At 40.5% G+C, this 16083-nt stretch overlaps 2 protein-coding genes across 2 annotated transcripts in view; both read right to left on the bottom strand.

The window, feature by feature from the left end:
* The window catches only part of stx8 (syntaxin 8), a 67916-nt gene extending 56434 nt beyond the window's left edge, over positions 1-11482 (bottom strand). Inside the window, exons 1-6 of the mRNA XM_080722193.1 lie at positions 11395-11482; positions 9828-9927; positions 9609-9703; positions 9069-9179; positions 3510-3634; positions 1096-1188 (exon numbers count right to left, since the gene is read on the bottom strand). Of these exons, the coding sequence (XP_080578319.1) occupies positions 1096-1188; positions 3510-3634; positions 9069-9179; positions 9609-9703; positions 9828-9927; positions 11395-11411 (541 nt within the window). The 5' untranslated portion in view covers positions 11412-11482. The remainder of the gene's footprint in view (positions 1-1095; positions 1189-3509; positions 3635-9068; positions 9180-9608; positions 9704-9827; positions 9928-11394) is intronic.
* Positions 11483-15032: 3550 nt separating this feature from the next.
* LOC308282179 (retinol-binding protein 2-like) overlaps positions 15033-16083 on the bottom strand; it is a gene marked incomplete at both ends in the record, with an annotated part of 1656 nt that continues 605 nt past the window's right edge. Inside the window, 3 exons of the mRNA XM_080722524.1 lie at positions 15033-15092; positions 15219-15320; positions 15980-16083. The exon at positions 15980-16083 is cut by the window's right edge and continues 75 nt beyond it. Coding sequence (XP_080578650.1) covers positions 15033-15092; positions 15219-15320; positions 15980-16083 — 266 coding nt within the window. The remainder of the gene's footprint in view (positions 15093-15218; positions 15321-15979) is intronic.

The following is a 16083-nucleotide window of genomic DNA, read 5'->3' as shown; positions in this document are numbered from 1 at the left end:
AATATTCTGGGCAAGCAGTAAATACGAGTAGTCTAAACATATGGAAAGACATTTCTAACAAAAGTGCAGTTTGCTACTTCATCGATTACCATCAGGAAGGAGGCAATCTGGAAATGTCTACAGTCAATTGACTCAATTTGCTGCAATCTGTAAGCGAGTGCACTTACAAAAGATTCAGAGGCTGAAACCACATCGGTGGAACCGGAGCGTCCGAAAACATCGATAAACTCTTCTCTCTCACTCTCACGAGGAGGGACCCAACACTTGAAACTCCCAAAAGGGCAACACCACATAGAGTGCTTCATGTCCACAGCAAACAAGCCAGTGCATATTTCTACTGCATCACCGCAGTAACACACTTAGGCTTTCACCTACTGACTGCTAAAGCTTTCTGATAGCCATGCATTAAAGGATCTAATTGTTCCTTGGCTGTCAGATGATCATCCCGAAAGGCCTCTGTCTCGGATGCCACCTGTCTGAGGAGAAACACAGTCTGGAGCTCTGTGTACCTCCTTTGCCCAGCCTGCTCTGCCCGCGGTGGAGTTATTTATAGGCAGACGGGTAACATTTTTGGTCATGTATATCTCCAAAAGCACCATTAGCTCAGAGCAGATCTGATTCCTATAATAATACCCTACGCAGCATTACAGAGAGCTCATTTTCCCTCTGCAAGAAGTAGGACATGGATCCCAACACAGTTCAGCAGAGGAACTAAGGATAGCTAGCTGGACAAGACATGGATACAACCTCACAATTGAACATGGTTGATTGTGGTTATGTGTGTGTGTGTGTATGTGTGTGTGTGTGTGTGTGTGTGTGTGTGTGTGTGCGCGCGCGCGTGCGTGCGTGCGTGCGTGCGTGCGTGCGTGCGTGCGTGCGTGCGTGCGTGCGTGCGTGCGTGCGTGCGTGCGTGTGTGTGTGTGTGTGTGGTGGGAGTCAGCTGCGGAGGTGCTGTTTAACAAGTTAAGATGACTGAATATGACTGAAACGTTCCATTACCAGTATGTGAATGTCTGATTGATTTCACACAGTGTGTGCAGTGTCTGGAATTTTATGAACTGATCCATGCGCCCCCATACAGACTCACAACTTTACCATTCTGCTCTTCCAGCTCGTTGCCAATCTCCTGGCCCATCATCTTCTGTCGGCTGATGACCGCTGCTAGAGCGTCCAAACCAGCATCCTGGACTGGAAAAATAAAGAAATACAGGATAAATTGTTACCATTCGTCTGGATAATAAAAGGGAAGAGGGTGAAGTGGTGAGGCGGAGAGAGTCAGAGAGTGGGTTAAAGTCAGAGAAGATTAACACGAGAAGAAACAGCGAAAGAAAAAGTGAATGGCGATCAAAATACTGTATGTGCCCAAGAATGCATTTCAAATCCTGCAGTGGGGGGTAGGAAAAACAAGAAAAGCGGCAATTCCGTTTTAATGACTCAATTGTACAGGGGGAGGCTCGGGGAGCAATTTACTGCGCTCGTGATTTCACGGGGCAACCATTTGGGCAACAGGAATGACAGGCCATTGGGGTCCAGTGCAACGTGTGTGTATACTGTGCCACATGTGAGTCATTCGGTACTTTACCCCACTCAGCCAGACTCCTGTTATTACAACTGTACTTGGCCAATGTGGAGAGGAACACAGCTGAACAGTGAGAAATATTTTAACAACCAAAACAGATGATAGGGGAAAGAAGAGAAGAAAAGAGAAAAAAAAGGAAGAGAAGAGAAGAGAAGAGAAGAAAAGAAAAGAAAAGAGAAAAAGCTGTAGGTCTCCGTGCTTGACACACATACTACCACAGGAATCCGGTATGACCGCAGGTTCATGCACTCACCATTACCCAGCTCCACCAGAAATCCCAGTGGGGACCTGAAGCCTCCATGTGGTTTGGTTTCACTGTCTTAACAGGGATCTCCCATACCAGACTGACAATAGCCAGAGCCATAATGGAGACATAGCGATGGGGTGTCATGTGGAGTCAGGTGAACTGGAGAACTGGGTGTTCAGGCCACGTGGGAGTCATTCAGGAAACGGGGAAAGCAGGGGAAGGCTTATGTCTGCTAGATGTGAATTACAATCCTCACCTTGCCCCGTGCTAGTGTGTGTGGATCATTACAGTCAATACAACCTCCACATAAGTCATGTGCTTTCTGCAATTCTTTCAAATGCATTATAGCACTTACTGAGGAATACCTAAATTAAAGCCATTTAGAACGGGTACACATTTTGTGTATCATTATTTTATGATTTAACTATTGAAAAATAGCAGATATACAAGCTCACAGCGCGGCACCGAGTGCCGCGCTGCGAGCTTGTAGATCTGCTATTTTTTGAAAAATCGTGAAAATTAGAATTTTGACCCGATTCTATAAGTGTCTTTTGAATCCTTCTAAGATTTTTTGAAAACCCTATGTTTCTGTGTCAGCAATCTGGCCAGCCATCGTCAAAGAAAACATCCTTTTCACTTAAATGGAGCTCAGTCAGTCTGTTCTTGAGAGACTACTATGTCAGTGGTTCTCATACTTTTTCATGTGAAGTACCCCCAAAATTATATGTATTTGGCAACGGACCCCCATCTCAAAATATTTAGTTCCAGGGACCACCCAGAAGCAAAATTTTAGTTACAAACGTTCGCTTTGAAAATACATTATTCAAAGATTTGCACAAATTTTCACAACTTTTTCGCGGCACTCGGTGCCGCGCTGTGAGCTTGTATATCTGCTATTTTTCACTGGTTAAAACATTCAATATTTCTAGGCCTAAATGGGTTAATGTTACTGATACAGATTAGTGCGGTGCATGTAATGTTGCCACAGATAGTAGAGTTATTATGGCTAGGGATGTATGACATACAGTACCTATTTGGAGTGGCTAAATCGAACACAGGGGATTTAAGCTTTAGTGTTGTACATGAGCAAGAGCAGTAAAGGAAAGAATAGGAAAGTGATAGCAGAGAGGAGGGATGACTCATGACATGGTGGATGCCTTTAGCCTAACTTGTGATTTGCTGCACAACAGTGTTCACTCCAATAAATGTAATGTAAAGTGATTTTCAGTAAATACATTATTCTACCACTTTTTGTGGTCACAAGTTCAGATACTGGATTCTGATTGGCTTAAAACAGTGGTAAATCCATCAACAACCTTGAGTTGGCACATGGACCCCGCCCACTGTTGTGTTTCTGAAACAATTAATGATTGTAACTAAATAACCTTGGAAGTTACAACTGTGTTTTCTTTCATTTATATGGTATATGGTAGAAGTGGTAGAAAAGCAATTTACCATTCGAGGGTCGTGGGTTGTTGGCTGATTTACCACTGTTTCAGGGTTGTTTGGCACTCGGCGCCAACAACCCACTCCCTCTCATGGTAAATGGCTTACTTTGCTTACTTTTCCATTATAAATTAGGCTTAATCTGACTGAGACACCAATACGCCTTGTAATCACAGCCATTTAACAGGAAATAAGATATTCTACCATTTGGTCACGTGTACTAGCACTACTACTGACCTTCAATGATCTGTTGTTGTTGCTGTTTGATTTGGCCGAAGCTCAGCCCTCTGGTCTCCTCTGGCTCGTTAATCAGCCAGGGATTGGATGTCCCGCTTCCACCCGCTCCTGCCATCAACGTTGACCTGTGTGTGAAGTGTTGTGATCAGTGTGTGTGGCTGCTCCAACGCTTTCACTGCGGCTCATCAATGTAATCAAGATTTTGGAAAATCATTAAACGCAGAAGAAGATTTTGTTCGCAAAAACAAAAAGTATCAGAGCAAATCACTTCCTGCCAACACACAGTAATGGAATCAAAGTGCGCACTGGTATATGGTTACACCCCGCCATTCCGAAACACCGCCATTCCGAACATTGAATTCCATTGTTAGGAACCCTAACAACCCTAACCCTAACCCTAACCCTAACCCTAACCCTAACCCTAAACCTAACCCTAACCCTAACCCTGTTTCGGAATGGAGGTGTTTCGGAATGGCGGTCTGACACCTGGTATATGAAGTAAACCCATTAAAACATGAGGCCGATTCTACAAATCACCTCTGTCGGGTGGAAACCTCATACAGTATAACCTCACATATCAAAAGCAGCAGATCGGCAAGCTCGAAACGCTGCGCGAAGTGTGGATCTGCTACTTTTGATGCTTTTGTGTGATGTTACAGTATGATCGAGTAGGGCGTTAATATACGAAAAAACACAAATGGTTAGGGGGATAAGAAGTTTCTGCCCGACAGCAACTAAATGCCCTTCTAAATCCAAAGAGTTCTCTGAAAAACGTATGTTGCTATATAGCTCAAATCTAAAAAGAAAAGTGGCAAGTGCTCCTTCGCTTGTCACTCAGCGCTCCACCATCCTGGTCTGAAACGTTCATTATGCATCAGTGACTTGTGACTGCACAAATAAACAGTCAGTAGGCCTGGTTTGGGAGACCAGTGCAACACATATGTGCAACCCTTGCAGCAATCACATCTGTACCACTCATGTTCACGTTCAACTATCCTATGCTGTAAGCTGTTGGACATTTACGACAAAATAACATTACAAAACTCTCCAGATCAGAAGATTATTTATTTGCTCGTTTTGTCGTCTTTACTTTTTAAAGATCTGGTAATGAGAAATTAGATATACTTTTTGGCAGGTAAGTTCACGAGTCGTCATGTAAAACGGCGCATGTTAATAATCTCGCACAGGCCCATAGTGGTAGCATTGGCCAATGGTGGAACAAGTACTCACATTTCTTTACTAAAGTAATAGTATCAATACTGCAATTTAGAAATACTCTATCTGTTACAAGTTAAAGTCCGGAATTAAAAATGCACTTGAGTAAAAGTAGTATTTGTATCAAAATGTATGTAAAGCATCAAAAGTAGAAAGTACTCAGATTATGCAGAATGTGCATTATGTATGTTTTGTAATAATAATCAAAATCTACAAAGTAACTAGTACATTTTCCAAATAATTCTAGTGGAGTAAAACAATATTTGTCTCTGAGATATCGCGGAGTAGAAGTAAAAGTAGTGAAAATGAAAAACATTCCAGCAAAGTAAATAATACCTCAGAATTGTAACCAAGTACGGTACTTGAGTAAATGTACTCTACACCACTGGCAATGGGTTTCTTTTTTCTCCGACATACAATAGCGACAGACCAGAGTACTACTCTATGTTGTGTTGTGCTTAACACTGCTGTGTGGTTTTAGAGCTGTTCTTCTGGTAATGGCTTAAAGCTGCGTCTCAGACCTCGGGGCTGTCTTGCGGTGAGGGCCTCAAGGTCTCTGTGTGAGGAAGGATTAAACCATGTCTGTCAAGAGCGAGTCGTCTTCTGGTCAAGCCCAGGAGGAGTGACCGGCAACCACATGTACAGTATAGGCCCACGCATGACTCAGGAGATGATTAGACTGAGACAGCATTGAGTTGATGCTCTGGTTTTCTTATCCCACTCAAATCTCTCACAGGCTCCAACCACATGGATACATTTGACTGTTATATTAAAGACTGTATACATATACTGTAATTTCTGACGAGAATATGAACCAAATCCTTAATTGGGGGTTCAACTCAATTATAGCATAGGCATGCAATCCTAATCGCTGCATAAATAAACTCTCCACAAAGAGTTCAGAAAGTTAACTTGATTATTTCACCCCTTTAATAATAGCAATTGGTATTGTGGTTTCTATAATTTTTATCGTTGATTAGTCACCTTCACAACGACGTACAGCTTGTAAGGATCGGGCATTCATGGAATGTCTGAGCAGTGGGTAGCGGTAGCACCCCAAACCCTTTCCCCTGTAATATTGTTCTGTTGGTATTCACAGTGACCTTTGTTTTGAGTTACTTGAGGGATTGGATGGATCTCCCACAGTAATAAGGAAAAAACAACACATATTGGCCATTTTTACACTATTAGTTTTACACTATTATATTATAGGGGAGAAATAATCGACCAAAGATAACTTCCCGAACTTTTTGTGGGCAGTTTATATCCAATTGCTATACAGTATATCAATTCATCTCTAATATGTCCACTCTCAACGTCTTCATAAGTGGTCAGTGAAGTGGACTATGCTATTCTCTCCTTGCCTATGCGACAACAGAGAAGCAGGTGAATTAAATCATTCAGCCTAATCGCTTTGACATGTTTGGTAACTATCTGACTGCATGGCAGCCCTCCACTTCCTTCATGCCGGTGCCCACTGTGTGAAGATTAAAGCTGATCCAATTAACCAGTCAGTAGGGAGCGCCAGAATCGGTCAGCCACATCTGTGGGATGCTAGATCACCACCATCTGCACCTGAACACCAAGGCCTCCGACCAACTTATTTGGACAGGAGAGGTTAACTAATTATTACCAGGGCAATCAAATATATAAACGACAAGTGGACAGGGTAGTGGAGGAGGCGAGACCAAAGGGTGGCAGATCTAGAAGGTATTTTAAGAACAGACTAAAGCACTTTCTCACACATCTGGAAAAATTGTAATTCTGTATATTTCACTGTACCATGTAATATTGTTTGAATGTATTAATTGTGTTTTTATGTTGTAGAGTATTTTATATGATTATATATTTCTTCTGTGATATTTCTAACATATTCTTTTGCTTTTTTTGTATGTATATTACTTTCTGTGGACCCCAGGAAGAATAGCTGTTGCCAGGTGTAACAGCTAATGGGGAATTGGGGATCCAAAATAAACTCAACGTGTCAAATTATTTTGCCCGGTTCGCCAAGGAGATGCTTTGTGTTAGGAATATTAATCTCCCCTCTGCAAATTTATTTTACTTAGCGATATCATTAGAAAAGTCAAATGACCAATAAATCGGTTCCCACTGGGAAGCGACACTAAATAGAGCAGTATTTTTTCAGCAAGTGACACTGTTGTGCAATGAAGAATAAATGTAATTTATCCTTACACCAGGCATCACTATTATATCTATGTTTCTCTGGACGGACAGACATTAATTTGTATGACAACACATTTAGCAAGTAACATCTAATTCATTCATTAAGTGGAATAAAGCACCAGTAAGTAGACATAATCATAGATTTCTTTAATCAAATCTGATTAATCATTTTATCAATCATTCTAGTTTGAGCCAACTGGATAATATTAATAAGACTAAATGGCATCATCACCACCAGAATGTTTTCATTCAGAAAAAGCAGATGGAAATCCGGGGGAAGTCCACAATGTAAGTCCATTTCCTCATCCTGTCCAAATACATATCACTTAGGCTGATAAGGTCAGGCCCTGCACTAGGTAATGACTACCAGTTTCCTATGTTTTTATACTGCGCTGTCATCTCAATAAAGAATCTTTTGATGAAGAGGATATAAGTGGTGGCATCCAGCGCTTCGGTTAGACCCGCATATGTAGCACGACCAAAGCGCAGTGGAGAGTGATCAACTGTAAACTTAGACTTATCAACCTCTTTAATCAAGCTCAGTGTGTGTGTGTGTGTGTGTGTGTGTGTGTGTGTGTGTGTGTGTGTGTGTGTGTGTGTGTGTGTTTGAAATTCAGAAGGTGCCAAATGTGTGATCATCAGTGCGAGGCGAGAAAGGTTCTTAATGAATTAGCAAAGACGGCCAATGAATGCCTTGCAGAAATAGCAGAGAGACAGGCTTCCTTCCAATGGAAGGCGGAGGCGGAGGTCAAGGTGCATGGGTCACACCCGGATGTCCACAAGCTTTGCACACAAAGTTAGTGACCGGTGACTTATCCTCAAAGGAGACCAAAAAGTGTACGACCCCTCTAGTCTGGGACGGAGTCAAAAGAGTGAAGTCTCATTATTTTAATTGGACAACTGGCGCCAGATATCATAAAAAAGAAGTCTTCAGAAGAGATCACAGATGAAAGGTGGGGTCCTGGGGCCACCTTTTGTCTGCGAGCATCACCATTATAATCTAGGGATTATGCTTAATTCAACTTCACTGACACCACCCTACAATGACTGTCCTTGATTCAAGATGGACACTCACTCTCAAAACAAAATGTATATAGTCATTTGTGTGCGTGTGTGTGCGTGTGTGTGTGCGCAATCTTTTTACTGTATATACACATTACACATGAGGAATGCCTCACAATTACGCGGTAAAGTGACATTGTCCCCAACTGTCTGACTGTCTGACACACTGGCATCAAATGACGTTATTTATCAGTTGTAGTGTGCTTGATGTTCTGTAGCGTGTCTTCACAAAAAACTAAAACTATTACATTTTGATCTCATACGCAGCGATCACGCAGATAGTATAAGCCACAGTCAATCAGTCAGTAGGACAGTCATTTAGTAACGATAAGAGCATTGGTTTCATCTCCTACATTTGATTTATTAACCAATTTGTCACTTTATGCTGCACTGCGATCTTGTAGATCTGCAATTTTTTCAAAAATCATGAAAATGTGTGCATTAAATTCTTTGCTTCTGGGGGTCACTGGAACAAAACATTTTTGAGATCAGGGGGTCGGCGGCCAAACACATACAATTTTGGGCACCAGTGCATACAGCAGGGTTCCCCAATAGGCGGCCCGCGGGCCATTTGCGGCCCGAGGGGGGGCTACTGTCTGGCACCCACCAACCCCAGTAATAATGGTGGTATAAGAGCAGCAACAACACTAGTATATCATCATTGTCGGGTGGAAACCTTGTATCTCCAAATTTGTACGTTCTTTCGTAAAGTAAAGCCCTGCTTCATCATACAAGGCCCTCGGACAAAAGTAGTGAAAACAGCAGATCTACAAGCACAGTAGACTTGTAGATCGGCTGTTTCACTAGTTTAAATCATTTTTAAAATGATAAATGCAAAACAAACGGTTCTGGACATACAAGATTTTCACCCGACAACGACGATATCTGAACTGTCGCTGGAGTAGCAGGAACGCCGCCGTCGCCCCCTGCAATGTTGTGGCCCTCGGCTTGGTACCCTAGACATAATTCGGCCCTTGGGGAAAACGAATTGGGGAACCCTGGCATACAGCAACATACGTTTTTCAGAAAAGTGTTAGGATTTAGAAGACTTTGGTAGAATGGGCCTCAGGTCTTAATGAGTTAAGTAAGGGGGGATACCTGGAAGGCTCAGCCTCTGTGATGTCACCCCTGAAGGTAGCGTTAAGCTGCTTCTCCCTGGTGACCAGGTCATCCACCAAGTTCTGTCTCCTGTCAGCCTCCGACTGCATTCTGAGAAGGTCGGGTTAAGGTCAACACACAGGCCACAGGTCAACACAATTAAAGCACCTTCAGGATGACACTGCTCAGACCGGGTTCAATTCTGAATGTGATCCATTAATACTCAAGGGTCACTAAGGAGGTTAAGAAAGCGGATTTCGTTTTCAGGGAGCAGCTTCAATCTGGGGTTTGGTCATTATTATATCGTCATGGGATGTTTCCATAGTCTGAGTCTGACTAAGACTAAGTGCCATCTCCCAGCTTCATGCAAATATTCTTGGTGAACTATAAAAGATGGATCCTTTACTAAATACTCTGCCGCCCTCTATTGGCATAGAATTGTCACTGCAAACCAAAAGTGAAGTAAAACCAGTGTATGCATGCACTGAAATCTCTGTCTTGTGACTTCCACAACTGCTGAAGCGATGAGGGTAAGGATACATGCGCCGAGAGGACGAAGCACGCAGCAAACTCTCCCTGAGCTGAGCAATATTCTGTTTCAGCTTCTGTAGGGAAGCCCGCAGGGTCATGTTGATCTGGAAATGGAAGAAATTAATAACAAGCAATATTAATTTTTTTCACTTGTAGGTGTATCATGATTCGTGTTTATAGCACCTTTTGTGGATGTAATTATGTGGTAATTACTAATTAATTACTCACCTTTGCAGGGTTCCCCCCAGTTCTTTGTTGCCTGTTTCGTTCATGGATATTTTCTGCTACTTCTTGGGCCAGGCGACATGTGGCGTCATAGTTTTGTAACCTATGGAATGATTTATGTAATAAAGATTTCATAACTAGCCATTCTTTAAGGACACGTACTTATCACAGAGAGCTGGTCATTTGGTTAATCTCTAGCCATAAGCAACTTAGTGTAGATCCCGTAATGGTATAATCTGCATCTAAGTTGCAATACCAACCCTTGAAAGCCCATTCATGAAATCAAAAAGTCCTATTTGATTGTATTAAAGGACTTTAAAGTCTCCAATATTGGACCTATACGGAAAGCTTGGGTTATCCTCTTTGTCTCTGCCAAGTCCTTGTTTCATAAACATCAATTGTTATCATGTTATGGGCAACTTTCTGTCAATACATTCTGTGTGTGTGCAGCGATAACCTTTCTATGTTTTCCTGTTTGAAAGCACTTGTTTTCAATAACACAACGCACTGCTGCCTCCTACATTGTGTGAAATTTCAAAACAGGTGGCATGTATTGGTCATAACATGTCTACGGTGGATCTTTATGAAACAAAGACTTGACAGATACAAAGCTGCAATTGATAGAATACTTTATTTGATGGAAATGTCATACTGGGCTTAAAGGATAAACGTCCTGGGGAGTGGGGACTTGTTTCCATTGTGGCCTTATGTGTTAAATTCATCGTCAACAAATATAAAACACTATTATGTACATTAAAAAAGGGCCACTTTGGTCTCCTGAAAGATGGTGAGTTTAACATCATTTAATAGTTACAATCAGACTTTTCGGTTTCAAAGAATGTGCTGTCAAGGGTAAGTATTGCAACTTAGAGGCAGATAGCATTATAGCATTTAAATTGCTTGTGGTTAATCTCATCAGACTTGTTTTTAATACATAACAGTTTAACATTTTACATTGATATTAACGATACCATTTCTTGTGCTATGCAACATGTACTATAGTTTTTTGTTTTTTTTTGTAACCTATGGAATAATTTATGTAATAAAGATTTAGTAAACTAGCAATAAAGGACAATACATTTCTATACTTATTAGAGTACTACGGATAGTCATATGGTCAATGTCATGCCCAGGGATTTCATTTTTATAGGTTTAATTAACATTTTACTTTTTCAACCACTTGTTCTTAAGAAACATTAATAAATATTAACTATGCCTTTTAAAAAGTAAACTATGGTATAATCTAAGGTTAATAATCTAAGGTTATTATCTAAGGTTGACCTAATATAACCCTGTATTGAGTTTTCTAAATGTGACAACAATTCTAGCAAGGCATTTGTCTAACGCTAACCCGACCTAATATCACATTATATATATTTGATTAATATAACTGAAAAGAAGGACAAATGCACAAAGCGTTAAAACTAATACTGGCTGCATTACAAGAGCCACTGCTAGTAGTAGCATGTTAGCAAACCAGAAGCAGGAAGGGATTTCAGACAGTTACAGTCAATTCAAATCAAACATAACGTTTAACTAATTTATTACAGCCCTCAAAGTGGTTACTTACCATGGATCTTGGGACATTTTGATCAGAAGTAAGTGATACAATGTTTTTATGCTGTTTCGAAGGCAAAACCAAACCCCTAATTGTAAGAAGTATGCTTCTTGTTTGGGTGTGACGTCAGTACAGTGCGCTGGAAGGATCACGTTTTCTTCTTCTTTTTTTTTTGCGGAGCGCAGAGGCGTCAATTGGGTATGGCAAGGTATCCCTAGCTACAGGGGTGAAAATAAAATAAACATAGGTATAGTCTACTTCTTAAAATATAATTATGGCAACATGACTGGTGTGCCATACCTTAGCTTTTGCTGAACTGACACCACTGGCGGAGCCGTTCTTCACACAAACTTTGCACACTATACAATAACCATGTCAGAGACTTGCATCACCAAAAGAAGTCTGGGTTTCCGAGGCTAGAGACTTGTGGAAACCCCAAATTGTATTAAAGTATATGTAGGATGATTAAAGAAACATTATTGGATCAATTTAGCTGTGAAGAGAACATGAAGAAGATGGAGAAAGATGAGTTATTGGTTCGATCTGGATCTGATGGCATTGAAATCATTTCACTCCATCAAAGGAGTTAAGGTAAGATCAAAGCTGATGGATTGGCACGTTCTCAAGGCCAACGATGAATTCAGACCAACATTTTTATAATGCATCCTTATTGGTAAGACTGCCTGGTTCAAACTGTGAAAATGGTTTCCTTTCATTACAGTAGGCTACTATTGTACAATTGCTTTATTTATACAAAAACCGGTTTCATGTTACCTAGTATCTAGTTAGGTCACTATTATAGGTATGACCTATTAGGTACTATAATAACCTATAATAGGTACTAACTAGATACTCGGTAACATGGAACCAGTTCTCTTAACTGTATTGTTTAACTATCATTTCTGACTTCTGATGTATTTTTTATTTTTACAGGTTCCTCCCCAATGAACCATATCGTGGTGGAGGTTTGAGTGCCCCAATGGACCTGGGAGCTGTATGTTGCCTAGTGCTCCTGGTACTAGGGTCTCCCATGGCAAATTGGTCTCTGGGGAGAGGCTGGACTAAGAATGGTTCAAGAAGACCCATAGACATAGAGGATGAAGAGAAGATGAGGTACGTGTATTTTAGGCCTACAGCAAAGACAAAAGGAAAAAAACAAGCTTTCCTAAAACAAATACAATACCTAGGCTACTACTAGACTACTACCGGTACATAAGATATAACACAACATGACCCATATTCCCCAGAATCCCTTTTATGCCCATATATGAAGATCCCTGATGTCATCGATATATATCACTGGCCAGATGGCCAATACCTGGCCCATATCTGAGTGGCTGGTTCAGAATGGGATCTCCATGTATGGGCATAAAATATATTGTATGCTGTGATTTCATGGGAACCACTCTAACAGAATCCCTTAATGCCCATATATGGAGATCCCTGATGTCATCAATATTAAGCCCTAACAGGACTTAATATGGGAATGCCCATATATGGAGGAAGACAGCCCATAGCTGCAGGTTCCGACAGGGATCTCCATGTATGGGCATAAAAGGGATGTACTATACAGTACATGGATCTCCATATATGGTTAACTGGTCCAATATACAGTACATCACAGGCCAGATGGCCAAGAATGTCGCCCTGAGGCGTCTTACTCACCGTCATAGAAAGTAGCCATTGTTAGGCCGGAGTCATTGGCTGTCTAAACATGGAGATGTGGATAACACTATATATGGAGATAGTCTAGTCCAATATGTCATATGGGACTACCGTCATAGACAGTAGCCATTGTTAATCCGGAGTCAATGGCTGACTGTCTGTACAGGAAGTGATGTCACATGACATACTTTTTATGCCCATATATGAGTCCTAACATGGAGATGTGGATAACACTATATATGGAGATAGTCTAGTCCAATATGTCATATGGAACTACCGTCATAGACACAGCCATTGACTCCGGCCTAACAATGGCTACTGTCTATGACGGTAGTCCCATTATGACATGATGGACTGAACTATCTCCATATATAGTGTTCTCCACATTTCCATGTTTAGGCCCCATCGCTCACACCCTCGATGGGGTTGGCGATAGGGCCTTTCTGTGTGGAGTTTGCATGTTTCCCCGTGTCTCCTAGGGTTGATACCCTCACAAAAACATGAACAAACTCCCCCCAGAATGATAACAACTAGAATCGTCAGAGAAACACTGTGGTTGGCCAGATATAGTCAAGAATTGGCGCGACCTCGCCCTTTAGGGCGAGGTCGCATGTCACCCTGAGGTGTCTTACTAGTTATGTCTAAAGACACATACAAACACATTTTTTTAAACCCAGGTTATCATAATTCGTGCATGAAAGGGTTAAATATTTTACATTAATGACTCAAAACATTTTCAACAACAAAAAAAACTATGATAAGATACACCTGTTTGCTTTTTGGCAGGCAGAAAGTGGTCACCACAGGTTGGTTCTGGTTCTATCTAATTTCTGATTGGTGCAATTTGAGATTTTGCAATTGCCCCTTGTTGCAATAAACATTGCCTGAATATTGAATATTTTCAACACAAATGCTGCAAACATAAGTTGTAGTTTTAGTTTTATTTCGATCCTCAACAAAGTTATCACAACAACAAAAACATTCCAGCAATTTCTGACTGATCGAAAAGGCATAGGCTGAAGCTCAGAGTCTTATTTATGCCTATCCTTTCCACTTAACAATTAACATTTCCATTTAAAATAAAAGTTCATATTGAATGAACACTCAAACATCCGTTTTTACATTACCAATGTCAATGTTCTTGATAAAACGAACTTTCCAACATATTCAAAGAATAAATTAAAGTCAAAAAATTAAATATCTTACAATGTATAAACACCCCAATATATACTGTATATACACATGTTGTATAACTGTATACAAACACCAATACTGCCACAACACACCCTGTCACTCAACTAACTATTTATTACATCTTATACTATAATTATAATGTAATTATAAATTTGTATTTAATTATTTAATTTCTTTAAGTCACTACATTTTAATTTCTATATTTCTCCAAAATAATCTCCTTCAACTGTTTGTTTTTTTAATTGTTGCACCTCCTCCGGTAAACCATTCCAAAATTGGACTCCCCTGACAGATATGCACATGCTCTTCATGGTCGTCCTAGCCCCAATATGTTTAAAGTTCATTTCCCTTCTCAATTCATACCTCATACCTCCCCTCCCTATCCTTGAACAATTTCTGTACATTTCCAGGTAGTAGTTTGTACCTTGCCTTATACACAATCTGTGTATAAATGTAAATTCAACTAGGTACTATAGTATATAGGCTACATACATCACATGGTAACACAAGTTTCTCAAACTAAGTTAATGCCACCTAGTGGCCTAAATCCACATAGCATCAATTGCCACTTGATGCAGCCTAGAAGGGGGCTTCTAGACTGCCTCAATGAACCAGTCCATAACATAAGTATACCTGTACCCTCCCTGACAACAATCTTTTTCATTAGCACTATATCAAAAGTACAGTCACATCACAAGGAAAATGCTACACATCACAACGTTCTTCAGGCTGTTGACCAGCTGGTCTTCTCACATTGAGTGAGAACAATGTGTAGAGACTTCCATCCATCTTCAATTGTTCACATTCTTCTTGAAAACCTGCTTGCACACTTGGTCTCCACAATAGATCTCCTAAAAAGAAGAAATCACAGATATATTAAACCAAACTATAGTTTGAAATAGTTTGTTAAAATGTCTTTCTAGCTGTTTGTACAGTAAATGTGTTTTGATAACAAAAGGCCAATGTTCTAATCTTACCACACGAAGCTTATCCTCCTCAATCCAGTGAGCCCACCCTTGTTGCTTTATCTCACCAATCTGATGACACACCAGTTTATTCCCCTCCAGTGTGACCTTTGACTGCACCAAAAGAGAAAGTGCAAAGGGGAGAGATCAACACTGTGTACTACAGTATATCATATAAAAACTAAGTTTATGCAATGTTCATTCATTCATCAACAGCATCTAGGCTACTTTATCCTACACGCAATACTGCTAGATTTAATTTCATGTCAAACACAATCATTAGCCTTCATCTGATCATAATATAATCAGGGTTCGATTTGCTGTGGTGGATGAGGCTGAGGTGAATGAATTAAATGTTCACATTTCCTTTTTGTGTCTTATATGTTTGATAATGTCACAAGTTAACAGTTTACATTTTATGTAAAAAAATACTGTAGCTGAAATAGCAAATCTACACACTCTATAGTAGCTACTTTCACTATGATGTGAAGTACATAGGGCTTAAGATCCTTTCCCACTGGGCGCGACAACAAGATAACGATAAAAAATATTGTTTTCAATTGAAGTGTCCACACCACAACGACAAAGCCGTCATAATTGATGTGAACGCTGACATATCGTGTTATCTTTATTGTGTCCGCCGCGGTGGGAATGAAACTTTAAGTCGATCTGGTTCATAGCGCTATGGACCAGAGCTAGGGCTTATGGGAGTGTAGTACCCCTGTTTATAATAAATTGAACCCTGAATGTAACCTTTACACTCTTCCTCCTACCTTGACGTGTCTGTTGTCAAGACCCTTGGTAAACTCCTCAAACTCCTGGTCCACTTTGAAGGAGAAGGCGTATGACCGGAAAGTAGTAATGGTTTTCATGATGA

Source organism: Nannobrachium achirus (assembly GCF_963921795.1).
Source record: "Nannobrachium achirus genome assembly, chromosome: 3".
Taxonomy (NCBI): Eukaryota; Metazoa; Chordata; class Actinopteri; order Myctophiformes; family Myctophidae; genus Nannobrachium; species Nannobrachium achirus.
Note: the sequence above shows the minus strand (reverse complement) of the source record. Positions and strands in the feature narration are given on the sequence as shown.